General features: G+C 35.7%; 1 protein-coding gene across 1 annotated transcript in view; it reads left to right on the forward strand.

The window, feature by feature from the left end:
* Positions 1-1,570: 1,570 nt before the first annotated feature.
* The window catches only part of ALX1 (ALX homeobox 1), a gene marked incomplete at its 5' end in the record, with an annotated part of 16,090 nt that continues 4,229 nt past the window's right edge, over positions 1,571-13,431 (forward strand). Inside the window, 2 exons of the mRNA XM_010147188.1 lie at positions 1,571-1,875; positions 5,560-5,688. Of these exons, the coding sequence (XP_010145490.1) occupies positions 1,571-1,875; positions 5,560-5,688 (434 nt within the window). The remainder of the gene's footprint in view (positions 1,876-5,559; positions 5,689-13,431) is intronic.

Here is a 13,431-nt window from a genome sequence, read left to right on the forward strand (position 1 = left end):
CGCAGCCCGCTGGCCGCGGCACCGCTCCAGGGTGGAAAGGGAAGGTCACTTGGGCACGTTTGGCTTTCCCAATAACGCCGTGGGAGGACAGTGGGGTTTTTTGCTGTGCTACCGAATAGTGCACGATAGTGATTCTTCACACTGACCGAAAACGACTTCGGCAATTCAAACCAGAGTGTTAAATACAATTTTTTTCTAGCTGATCGGCAAAGAGAATGTCGAATTTTTGAAACACATAAAATTTTCCCCATTATTCCAACGTGATGTAAACCATGCATAGAAAAAAATAATAATTAAAAAAACTTTTCTTAGCAGAATCGGAAAATGTGGGTAAGATCAGCTGCAGTAACGAGACTAACAACATTTTACATTTTTTTGACTTCATATAGATACTGAAGTTGTTTTTTTTAGAACATCCTTTTTGTATGAAACTGTTTGTAAGAAGTAATGACGGATTTCTGCAAGTTCAACTAAAAAAAAACCTATAAAAAAATTACTCATAAAGTTTTTCTTCATTAGTTCATTTAATGTCTGCCCGGGGGCTTTGGGGCGTTTCCTATCTATGTATGCATTGATGGTAAGTATGTATAAGTCGGTTTTGGTTAAAATCAGGTCGGACTGAAAGAAAATAAATTACTGAGAATGTGAGAAAATCCTAACTCAAATTACTTATCGTATGTTACATGCCGTGTTTGTATGGTTTGAAACCTTTTTTTGTCTGTTTCTGAGAGGAAAAGAAAACAAACCTTTTTAAAATCCTGTAACATATCACATGACTTTTTCAGTGATATGAGATATGTAAAAACAGAAAAAATAGGAAATGTTTTCATTTCTTATTAAGAAGCTACAGAGGAATATTTCTTATCTCTACCACTCAGATTTTACCTAAAGACAAATAGTTCCTGCAGTGCTTACCCAAAGTATATGTAACGATCTCTTTTAATAAGTTAACATTTTGCAGAAACTCTCTGTATTTTGTAACCATAACAAACTTAATTGGAAACAATTCCACTTTACAAATCCAAGAGAAGGTATATGGAATCTATTGAGTTTGTAAAGTGAAGTTAATTTTCGTTTTCATTTGCTTCTTCATTTGTCACTTTACAGCTATTTAGTTGACTTCACAGTTATTTTGTATTTTCATAGAAATAGGGTTTCTTTGCATCTGCTTCCAAGCTTAAAGGCTCGTTTGTCAATAGCTTTATGCCACTTATAGGAAAATCTGTTTTTGGGCTAAGATTCCTTATCTGTGCAAGTCTAGTTGAAGCTGATTTCATGGATTATTAGCTACTTTAGTGGCACAGTAAATTATTCAAGTACTCTCATTCAGTCTTCTCATACTGAAAGAATTAGGTGATATTTTCAGATACAATTTTCTGTTAAAATTCTGCATGGTTTAGCACATTTACTCTGTCTGTGATTAATATGATTCCTTTTCCACGACCTCACATAGAAATATGCAGACACATAGAATCTGGTTCCTTCTGAAATTGTTTTATATGGGCTCCTGAATCTAAAACCCCCTCTGCTACCTTTAACCGGTTGTTTCCCTCCCCCACCTTGTGTACAGTGAACTATGGGATTACTAAAGTGGAAGGACAGCCTCTTCACACAGAGTTGAACAGGCCCATGGACAATTGCAACAATCTCAGGATGTCTCCGGTGAAAGGCATGCAGGAGAAGGGGGAACTGGATGAACTTGGTGATAAGTGTGACAGCAATGTCTCCAGCAGTAAGAAGAGGAGACACAGAACAACTTTCACCAGTTTGCAACTGGAGGAACTGGAGAAAGTATTCCAGAAAACTCACTACCCTGATGTCTACGTAAGAGAACAGCTAGCTCTGAGGACAGAGCTCACTGAGGCCAGAGTCCAGGTAGGAACCAAACCAGCATTTCCATGGCAAGTTGTGCATTGTAGGAACCAGTAAATAACACTCTTGGGGGTTGTACAAAAGCCCATAAAGCTAAAGTAAATACCTCGTTTTGCTTTATTTCTTTGTGGATATGAGCTGTTATGCTACAGTACTAAAATAACTTTTTTTTTTTTTTTTTAAATAGCTTGTGTTGGTGTTCTAGAAACTTATTTAAAGGATGAGAAAACAACATCAGTAGTAAAGCACTCTTGAACTCTGGTAGTCCTGTTTTACTGTCAGAATTTCAGGCAGTGAATACACGAAGTGTTAAGTAGAAAGATCCCATTAAAAAGATATGTTGCATGTAGTTCAGACTGATGATGATGCAGAACTTGGTTGCAGTGATTCTCTGTGTGTTATGGTATGAAAAGTACAATCTAAGAAGCTATCAAGTTCCTGGTTGAGATCCAAAGAGTATGCAGAGAGACTGCACATACACAGATGTGTATAAATATATGTGTGCATGTGTGTATGTATTTGGGTCTATGTAGAGCAAGGATGTAATCCTTTCATACCCGTGGTACGGAATAAGCTTAAAAATCACAAAATTGGAAAGTACATTTGCTTGCGTTTAGACTTGCCTAACTGATGGATAATGTTATTTTAATTTTTGGAATGAAACATGCTGTTGACCACAGTGCAGTATTTGAGTATAATAACTGCTTACAAAGTTGATTCATTCAGTATGTGCTCGTGCAGTAATCTCAACAATACTGATGGCTTCGGATGTGTAATGGTGAGAAAATAAACTAAATATCCAGGAAATGCAGCCCTTCCCCCGTTCAGACATGTTCCCTTAGAAAAGGGTGTGAGCTGCGTTTTGTGACTTTATCCTGGTTTTAGAGACCTTCCCCATTCTGGTAATACTCATTATTTCAACTTAGGGAATAGCAGCGCTGTTGATTCTTACAGACTGGGATTAATTTTTTTAATTTAGTGACTTGCATATGATAACAACTTCTCAACTTGTAATTAAACACATACTCACACATGTATATAAAGGAATAGATGTCAGTGCACACACATACAACTGAAGTTAAACCAGGACCACTTTCAGAAAGGAACTCAGCTAATTAATTTTATAAAGAAGTGTTCTTTTCATGTCTATTCACCAGACATCATGTTTACTGCTGTCATTGGAAAATGGAGTCCAAAATCATGTGTCAGTTACATCGATACTGTATCTGTGATGCTGATGGAATTGAGTCCAGTGTTTCTTAACCCTTCAGGCTCTTTGCAGTCCCTCTCCCTTGGAATTTGGTACAGTTTTCCAAATATGACTTCCATTCATTAAGATTTATCTTGACTTTAAAAAAACCCCCACCCTTGCATAATGTTGAAACACTGTTGCAAATTGCGTAATTCTGGAATAATGAGAACTGCTCCAAGAATAAATTAATAGTCAGATCATGGAGGCCTAAAATGTGTCAAATGACTTTTTATCACTTTTTTTTTTCCTAAAATTTAGAAGCTTCATATGGTAAAAGTATTAAAAATAAGTGAGAAAATGTGAAAACATATATGTCTGCACCAGACTTTCAGAGAATATCTATTTCTATTTAATTTAAACATTCTCTCCCTTTTCTTAAAAGATAACTGATCTTTGCATTTCTCATATGCTAAATATGAAAGGAAATGGTGTTCATTTTTATCCAGAGTAGCAACAGTATTCCATCACAAGATTAAGCAATTTGAAGGGCCTTACATCATTAGAGGCAAGCATCTGGCAATTCAAGGATAACAAGCAGCAGATTTTTACATTGCTTTGTGGAGGCAAATGGTTACTTTATCTCTGCCAAGACTGAGTTTCTAGTAAAGTGATGTAAACAGAAACATTTTGGGAGACTGTCAAAGGAAGAAAATGTGTGCTTTTTTTCTTCATTTAGTTACTATAAATTCAAGCAAATTGTTTGACTTAGTTTAGCAGAGTGATCAGCTGGATACCTTACCCACATTTCCCTTCACCGCCATTTCATCAAGATCCAATTTAATATTTGTCCTGCATACATGCAGAGAGCGCCAACCTGAACCTAATTTATCTAAGTTGTTCTCTTTCCTGCTGCATGTCAGTGAAGTAATTGGCACCCATTTTAAGGAGATTGTCAAGGTCTTTTTTCAGTGAAAGAGCCTCATTACTAAATTCCCTTAGCATGTTCTTGACGCCTCCTGTGGAGACAGGAGAATTTTTTTTCTTTTTGCTGAGCCTCAGGCATCATAAATAATACAAATTTAGAAAAAAACACCTTTAACAATATATACTCAGCAGTTATGTGCGTGGGCCTTGCTTTGATTGCCAAGTACATTTTAGAAGATTAGACATACTAAATTTAGAACAAGTCCTTGGAAATTAAAATGAGCAAAATTACGCCCTGGTTGCTTAAGTAGCATCACTGGACAGTTGAGTTCTTCAGAGATCAAGGGAAAAACTGAATGATAACATGAACAGTATTATTTTAAATATCCCAGCATAAGGGATCAGAAAATACCCCTCAAAATAGGATTAATGGACAGTATCCATATAAAAAACATTCTACTAATATATGCGCCTATCCAAATGTATTCACAACCCGTGTAGCAGGAAGACTAACCAATGCAATTGTTTCTATTTAAAAAAATAATGTTTCTTTTAGTGGTGTGACTTCTTTAAAAAGAGTTGGAATGAGTTACTCATAGTTGAACAATAAAGACTTAGTTGGATAATACATTTATAAAGGGACAGTTACCTTAACAATCCATTTAATTCATCAGGATAAGTCTTAAACAGTCCAAACTAAACTGAAAGAAGAATTTATTTATTTATTTATTTATTTATTTGGATTGCAGGACAATGACGGATATCAGTCATGGTAAGAAATGTGCATGTAATAGGTTCTGAGATAACACCTGACAAACAAAATATTACAGAACAGCCCAAAGGTTATTTAAGCGTAAAGAAAATAGTTTGTAGTTGACATAAGGCATTGTTTCGGGTCTAAATTATTTCATAGGCTAAATGTAAAGTGTCATCTTTGTTTTTCATTGTCAGAAACATAGATGTTTCCTAACAGAAATGTGAGAAAAAGAATGCTACAGTAGTTTTAAAACTGTCTGTGAACTCATGATTTTTTAATTATCTTCCTGCCCAATTAGCCTTCCTTATTGAAACATTTTCTTCAGCACAGACTACTTTTCTGGTGCCAGCTTTTCCTGCTTTTTCATTATTGCACTTGATAAAAATTATGTATACCTCTAGGAGGCAGATCATAGGCAGTCATATCAAGTCAGTGGGTATGTGAAATTAAGAGAAAGTTTATTTGCAATTTGACTGGCTGCTACTGAAAATGCTGTATTTTCCTCTACAGCAATGAACTCTGTCAAAATTAACACTGCCTGACAGTGATCCTTCCTCTGTGCTTTTTTTTTTTTCTTTTTTTGAGACACTGCAAAGGAAATAATATATACTTTTTAAACAGTCAGAAATAACTTAAGCAAGTCTGACACTGAGAAGATTCTGCAAGAAATTCATCCTCAGGCAGAGAACTTCTCTTTCTTAGATCAACAGAAATTTTCAAAACTACTGTCCAAAATCTCTTGGCTTTTTCCTAAAACTCTTTGCACAGTATGCAGTTGAGTTTACCTTGATGATTGTTTCCTTATATACTATAGGTTTGGTTCCAGAATCGAAGAGCAAAATGGAGGAAAAGAGAACGCTATGGTCAGATCCAGCAAGCTAAGAGCCATTTTGCTGCCACCTATGATATATCTGTTCTTCCAAGGACTGACAGCTACCCTCAGGTATGGTAAAGACCAAGTAGTACTTAGGTAATACATTTACCTTCTCTTCCATCCTTAGGCACACATGTGTACAGAAGATGATGAAAACTTTCCTGTGTTTAGCTTTCTGTCTTCTTTAGACACATTGGCAGGACCTGTCACTGTGAACAACAGTTCCAACATCCAATATGAATAATTAACTCTTAAAATATAAGTATTTTTTATTAAACAATCTAAGGAGCTGCGGAGTTTTACATAAGCTATGTACTGATGATGGCTGGGAATATGGTTGTGCAGTGAAGTCTTTTCTGCACATAAAATTATGTGAGTATTTGAATCACTTTTAGGTCCATACACAAATTCTGGGTTAAGTTTAAACACATTGAGATTGACAGGAATGATGTTATTTTGACCACAATAAGCCCAAGATTTCCCTTTTGGGATATTTATATTCACAAGCACAACTGTCTTAACAACTCCGGAGTTGTATGCTTTGGTAAGATGAGGAATAAACTATGTGATCTCTAGGTAACTTCCTTCTGATGTATTAAACATGCACCGTTTCTTTGTAGACCTCAGCTGACCATTGAATACAACAAGTCTTCTACTAGCATGAGACCATATTATGACCATGTACTATCAGGATTGAATGTATATGGCTGCGAGAGGGAGGCCGAGAGACAAGAAAGGTCTCTCTGACAGTAGTAGTTTGTTTAATTTATATTTTTATTTTTCAGTGCTCTGTTAGTATATAGTAAGGTATGCTGTGTAATAAGATCATAATCTGTTTCTGTTCTCCAGGCCTTTGATTTACTGCCTTGCCTCACTCTTTGCTATTGTTTTTCTGCTTGCTCGTTTTAGTACATTGAATACTTGTATTCTGAAGCTTTTGTTTTCCATGTCTCTTGCTTCCCTTTGCTTTTACCACATAACTGGGGAAAAAAAAAAAAAGAAACACCATACACAGCAAAAATCTTGTACGGGTCCCTGTGGTAGAATCCTTCCACTACTGGTGTCCTGGTGCTCTTCTACTTCATCAGGTAGCAGGGTGTCTGCCAACCTTAGGAATATACTTGTATTCTGTGTGGGCTTAGTTTGGTCAGATTCTGCCCAGGTTAAAGTGCCTTACCTCTGGGGAGGTTGCATGTTACTTGGTTTGGTGCCTGGGCCAGTACTGGTTTGCGGTGTCTGTCTGTTTTTATTTTGTAATGTAATAGTGCATTAGTCCAATTACATCAGAAACCACTGCACATTGCACTGCGTTTAAGTAGAAGGATGCAATACTTGTTTGAGACCTAAGTAGGTGGAGGTGTGCAAAAAGACCTTAAGCACTCCTAGGCAGATCCACAAAAACATAGATGCACAGCCACTCAGATCTCATTTAAGGTGTTCAAGTAACTTTTGAAGGCTTTTCTGACTTATCTATAGCATCACAACAGATGATACAAGGCATAGTACTTAAGCTTTGGGTTTTCTATCCATGACTCAATTTTCTAGACTAAAATGTGTGTCTCCAAGCTCATCTTGTATTTTTAGTAAGACTTCATCTACAAATTTTCCCAAATGACAGAAGTTTTGTTAGCATTAGGTAATGGAATAATACAAGTCATTGCTAAGCACTTAAAATGGTTGTCCTAAAATTAAGGTTTAAAAAAACCCCACTTTTAAATTATATAAAAATATCACCCATAAATGTCTATCCCCAGTGAAATATCTATTCAGTACTTTCAGATTGTTCACATGATGAGTGAATTCACTGCATTTCTATTTATAAATTTGTTAAAAATGTATCTTTCCTAGGCTGATGACACAACTAACCTTCAGGCTGGCAAAATTTTCTATCATTAATTTATATGTTCTTAAAAACAGGAGATGGAAATGGAAATGTTGGTACCATAATCTTAAATAAAACATCTCTAAAATGTGTAGTAATATAAAATGTATACTAATCCATAAGCATAAATATGCAGCACTCACCTACAACCACAAATTAACACACTGTAGGTAAACAGACAGGCACAAACACGTAATTGAGTCTGGTCACCTGCACCAAAAAGTTGTGTTGTTCCGTACTGTACTGCACTTCATGAACAGGAACAAGGAGTTAAATGAAGGTGTGAATCCACTTTATATCAGCTATTTCAGTTGAGTGCTTGTGTGCATAGTTTAGCTACATGGTAACAGCAAGGTATCTTACTTCTCAGTGAAGAAGGTGGCTACTTTGCTCTATACTGGACTATGAATAGGTATCCCAGCAGTTATCCCAGAACAGTCAATGCAGGTTCACATTCTTGCTAACCTGGTGGCAATTCTTTGTAGTTTCACATTCTTAAATTCCCACCTTCATGAAAACTGTGTCTGTATCACATACATAATATTTCCAGTGAGAATGCTTGAGACAATGAAAATTCATATTAAAAACACAATGATCACTAACATCACTACATTCAAATCTTTTGAACTAGATGTCGATTTATAAGTGCCTCACAATGGAAAATAAATACGTGGTACATGACTTGCTATAAACCCATTTTTATCCCACAGTTCAGGAAGAAAGAGATATAAGTATTGTTATTTGCATGTTTGGTTTTAGTGTTGTATATTGATTTCCCAAACAATTCCATTACTTCAGTGTAATTAATGCAAGAAAAAAAAAAGAATTTTTAAAAATTTATTTTCTTTTCCTCTCCCTCTTTTTTTTTTTTTTTTCTCCTTCTGTACAAGCACTCTTCTTGTGACACTGACATTGGTAAATATTAGACAAGCTTTGACATATTTTTGAATAAATATTTTTTTCTTGGGGATTGTGGATCACAGATCACTAGAGCTCATTTATGAAACCTTTATTACGATAGCAGAAAACAGACTCCTTGTTGCTGGCAAAAAATATAAGATGAATGTTGAAAAAGGATGAAATCAAGCTGAGATATTTACTGCTGTATGGCAGAAGGAACAGAAACAAATGTGAATTTCTGGTGTGTATTATATGAATTCGCAATCTGAAGATCTCTGTTTTGAACCCCACCACGGGTATGTTCACAAAACACATCCCACTTGCATTCCAGTCTCTTTTGCAGTCAACACAGAGTGTGAAGACCCCTGCTTAGACTCTTCACTAATTATCTTCAAGTACAAATTAACAACATGATGCTGCTATTCATTGTGTGATTGTATAAACATGAAAGTTTTTCCCATGGGGAAATGATCTTTTCACCTTATTTCAGATAGAAGGTTGGCTCTGAATCAGAGAATGGATGAGGTTGGAGTTGGAAGGAACCTCTGGAGTCTTTCTGGTCCAAACCCCTCTTTTATAATTCGGTCTGATTTTGCTATAAATGGCACATCTTCATCTTCAAAATAGTAATAAACAATTCAGTTTTTTTTTCCCCCTAAATCATAACTGTTTGCTTTGCAAATTCACTCTAACCTTAGTTATTTTTACAGTATGCTGACTTTAGGTGTTGCTTATTGTGCAAAATAGTTGCTCGACTGGTTGCCAAGACGTTCAGTATCTCCTCAACTGTCCGAATTCTGCACACATACATCTTTCATTAATTACACTGGCAACACCTGGATTGCAGAGAAGGACAGTTAGTGCAATACTCCAGGACAATCATCTGTTATTCACATGGTTTTTTTCCCTAGGCTTTAACATTAAATATATGACAATGTTAAGTTTTTGCTCAGATGAAATATTTAACTCTTAGAAATATTATGCTGAAAATCTGATTTTTCTGGGAAAATATTATACTCAATACTTCTCGTTCACTTTAGTAAAAGCTTTCATTTAATTAGTTTCAGTATTTAAGCTTCAAGTTTCTCTTACAGATGCAACACATTGTGATCTAAATAATACAAACAATAAAAAGGTTGCTTAGCCTTGTTCTTCTCTTACTTCATTAGTCTTGAATATTTTTGCCGTCCTGTGCCTAGTGGGAAGGCTATTGTTACAAAGGGTACCTGAGCTTGTCAGTTTTAATGTTTAAGTATGAGAAGTAACAAAGGACCAATAAAACCTGGGGCAAAATTTTTATCCTTTCCTTATTTACACATGAGAGTGAAATTTGATCGAAAGCCTACGCTATTACCATATAGACCTCCAGCTTTCCCCCTATGAGTTAAATTTATAAAGATATCTTTATAAATGTAAGTGCATCAGTATGTATATAAATATTAAATTTTATCCTTGAAAAGCATATTTAAGGGACAATATTTTCCCCCATCTAGGCTCTTTCCATACTTTGTATCTTTTCATCTTGCTTGTTCTTTGAGTCTAGTTCATTGCTTGTTCTTTGAGTCTAGTTCATTTATTGTCATTGCTCTTCTAAGTTCTTTTGAAAGGGTTTATCCTGTCACACCATTATACTTTCCCTCTTACTGTCATGTGTGAGATGTATTGTTTGCTTGTATTTACTTGAAAATGCAGGCAAGAGCTGGATGGGACTAAATTTAGTTTTTTCTTCTGGAAAAACCCAGCCTAATGCAGGTGGGAATCCCAAGGAGACAAAAACATTTTAAAAGTATGGGAACTGGAGTGATACAGAAGGTGTAGAAAGAAAGTAGTATGTTGAAATCTCAAAATCAGAAGGAAGAGGCTGAAGTTTACATTCCATCCACCAGACTGATACATCAAATTGTTTGTTGAACAGTGTGGCATCACACGATTTGTTTTGGCAATCAAAGAGTGTAGACGTGATATCAGTATACATGTGTTATGTACTAACTCCTTGGATCATCATTACAGTTCTGCTCTAGCCTTAGTACATATGGGTAATTCTCATTAACAATAATCAAAGTTACATGCTCCAATTAAATCTTTCATATGGCATATATTAGACACCACATGTTATATGACTTAAAAATACTTTTAACTGTAGTCGACATATAAATGACAGTTAATCACAATAGTTCATTAAGGCTATGGGTACACTGATTAAGTAGGAGTAGATGTGGTAGGCATATCTGAGCTAGCTTCAAAGAAGTTTTACTATATACTCATGCTGTCTGGCTGTGACAGCATGGAGCTCAGGCTGGGCCACCACCTGGATGGTATGTTGCTCACTGCATATGTGCTGACTGTTGCACTGCTGTGGCTGATCTTCCAACAAGAGTAACACTTCTAATCTTTTTGGGTGGTGTCTGTTCCACACAAAGTAGATTATGCACTGTGCTTTTATTTTTTCTTGGTTCTAAACCATCACTGTATGTGGTCCTCCTCGCAGTCTCAACATCGGGTTTGTCACTTTATTATATTTTTTTTTTCTTTTGGGTGCAACATGTATTTCTTTATGGCTGTGAGTGATACTAGCTGGGGCTTAATTTTAAGGCAACTCTTTTTTTTTTTTGAGATAGAAATTTATTTTTAACAGTATTTTTCAAAGTATGAAATTTTGTCTTAAACTGTATTATAAATGTGGAATATAATTAATTCCTATCAAAACTGTCACTGAGACTGTAGTAGGGAGAAGTTACAGTTTATCTACAAAACATCCCATAGAAGAATGGAAACTTGATGGCTTTTGAATCCTGCATTATTTTATACCTTAGCAATCTGGTTAAGCATGGAATCGAATGAACAGATTTTTGTTTTGTTTGCTGTATGTAAGGCCTAAATGTGGACTGAATGGGTGTATTGCATATTCTAGAGCCGTAGCATTAAGCCTTTCACTACCAAGGGCCAGCTTGCATTTTTTGGGCATATGTGGATATGGTGCTCTCTTGTATGTACCTGAACCCCATACAGTACTGATCATCTTCATTAGGTCCAATGGCTCCCACAAAATGATCACAAATTACACCAAGAAGTATTCTGTCTAGATAAAAAAGAAAAAAATACAATGAGAGTGGTAAAACCTTGGAACAAGTTGCTCATAAAAGTTATTGAATCTCTGTAGCTGGAGCTATTCAAAACTTGGCTGAACAGGGCTTGAGTAACCTGATCCAAATCAAAGTTAGTGGTGAGCAAGGGTTTGGAATCATAATCCCAGAGGTCCTTTTCAGTTTAAATCATGCTGAGAATATGTGAATCTGAAAACTTGGGAAGTACAGGCAAATCTCAGCCCATACATTGGATGTTGTTAAGAGACTCCCTGAAAAAAAAAAAAAAGCTGCAAGTGACAGACCAAATTAATTGTGCTGATGGACTAGGAACCCCGTATAGATCATGACTTGTAAACTAGCCGTTTTGAGCAGGTTAAGAGCTATTGCATTTAATCGCCCTAAAGTAGCTCTTCGTGCAAGAACAGGTTTCATGTTTTCTTAAAATGCAACTGTTGTTGCTTCACGCAAAGACAGTGACAAAATTTAACAAATCAGTCTCTTTGACATTCATGTGTTTTCTATAATTAGGTAAATTCTTAACAATTCAGTTAGTGCCAAAGTTGCCTCCCTTGCAATGCCCAGGAACATCCTGAAAAGAGAGGCAATGTGTAGTTTCTAATTACTAGAGTAATTATAACAATGTATAACATAACATAGCATAAATATATTATGCAATATAATAACAACAACAACAATAATAACATTACTTCATATCTAGAGTTCTTAAAAGAGGTTATAATTTGGTCTCCCATGTGAAGCCCTAAACACATATCCACCCAAATAGAAGCTGTATGTAGCATCTGATGGAAACTGACTCCAGTCTGGATAGGCAGGTGACTCAAACAGCATGTGTCTAAGACATTTGGTGATGGGATAACCAAGGCTGGGTAAGTGATAGCAAAACTCTCAGAAAATTGGGAGATTTGGGTTTATGTGGTTTCTCTAGGTACTGTGTAAGAAGACTGACCCACCAGCAGCTTGACATTTTAGCAGAAAAAAAGCAATGACACCAAGTGGGATGACCAATTACCTCAGCTAATTTTCTTCTGCAGTGTCAAGCTGAAGGTTATATGCTTAGGAAATGATATCATAACCATGTTAACAACCATAACTCTCCAGTTACGTTCTTGTCACAGCTATGAAATCCTACTTCTTCTTTCTGTCGTGAAGGGTGTGTGTGCATGTGTGTGTGTGTATAAAACATACAGTAGGTAAATATATTGAAGGGCTCTGGTAATTTCATGGTAACCACAAGAGCAAAGCTCAAGTTGTTTGTGATGTTAACAGAAACCAGAGATGTGCTGTATGTATAGCCTCATTCACAGTCTCTGAATTGCCTTTTATATAGTTCATGGATCACACAAGAGTTTAAGAGGAAAAATATTTTCTTTAAATTCATGTACATAATGTCCCTTTTCCTTCCAACATACCAGAAGAAAGTCTGATAATTTTGACTTATTGTAAAACATTACTGTATTTATTTTTAATACAGAAATACCTTCTGCAACTTAATTTCGCTACAAGATATTTATGTTGCAAATCCTTGCTAAGTAATGAAAATCTAATATCAAAAGTAAAGTCACTCAACCAACTAAAATGAATAGAGAATTGATATGACTGAAACATTTTTTTTGGAAATTATAACTGTCTCATGAGAGAAGATGTAACGCTTTTGCAGCATCTTGTGGCATTTCTGAAGTTAAGTTTACTAATTTAGATTCCCTCCTATAACAAAGAAACCTCGAGCACCCTTTTGAAAATTTTAGGAATGAATAGCTAGGTCACAGATTTCTTTAACAAGACATTGGTATGTTTTGGGATTTGCAGCTGAATTCTGTTCTCATTTACACCTGTGCAATCTCACTGAAGTTAAATTGAAGGAGATTTTTCTAGAATAAAAATATTCAGAAAATGTGTTGCACTAAACTTAGTTTACTGCAAACC

This window comes from Eurypyga helias, unplaced genomic scaffold (genome assembly GCF_000690775.1).
Source record: "Eurypyga helias isolate BGI_N326 unplaced genomic scaffold, ASM69077v1 scaffold14292, whole genome shotgun sequence".
In the NCBI taxonomy this organism is placed as follows: domain Eukaryota; kingdom Metazoa; phylum Chordata; class Aves; order Eurypygiformes; family Eurypygidae; genus Eurypyga; species Eurypyga helias.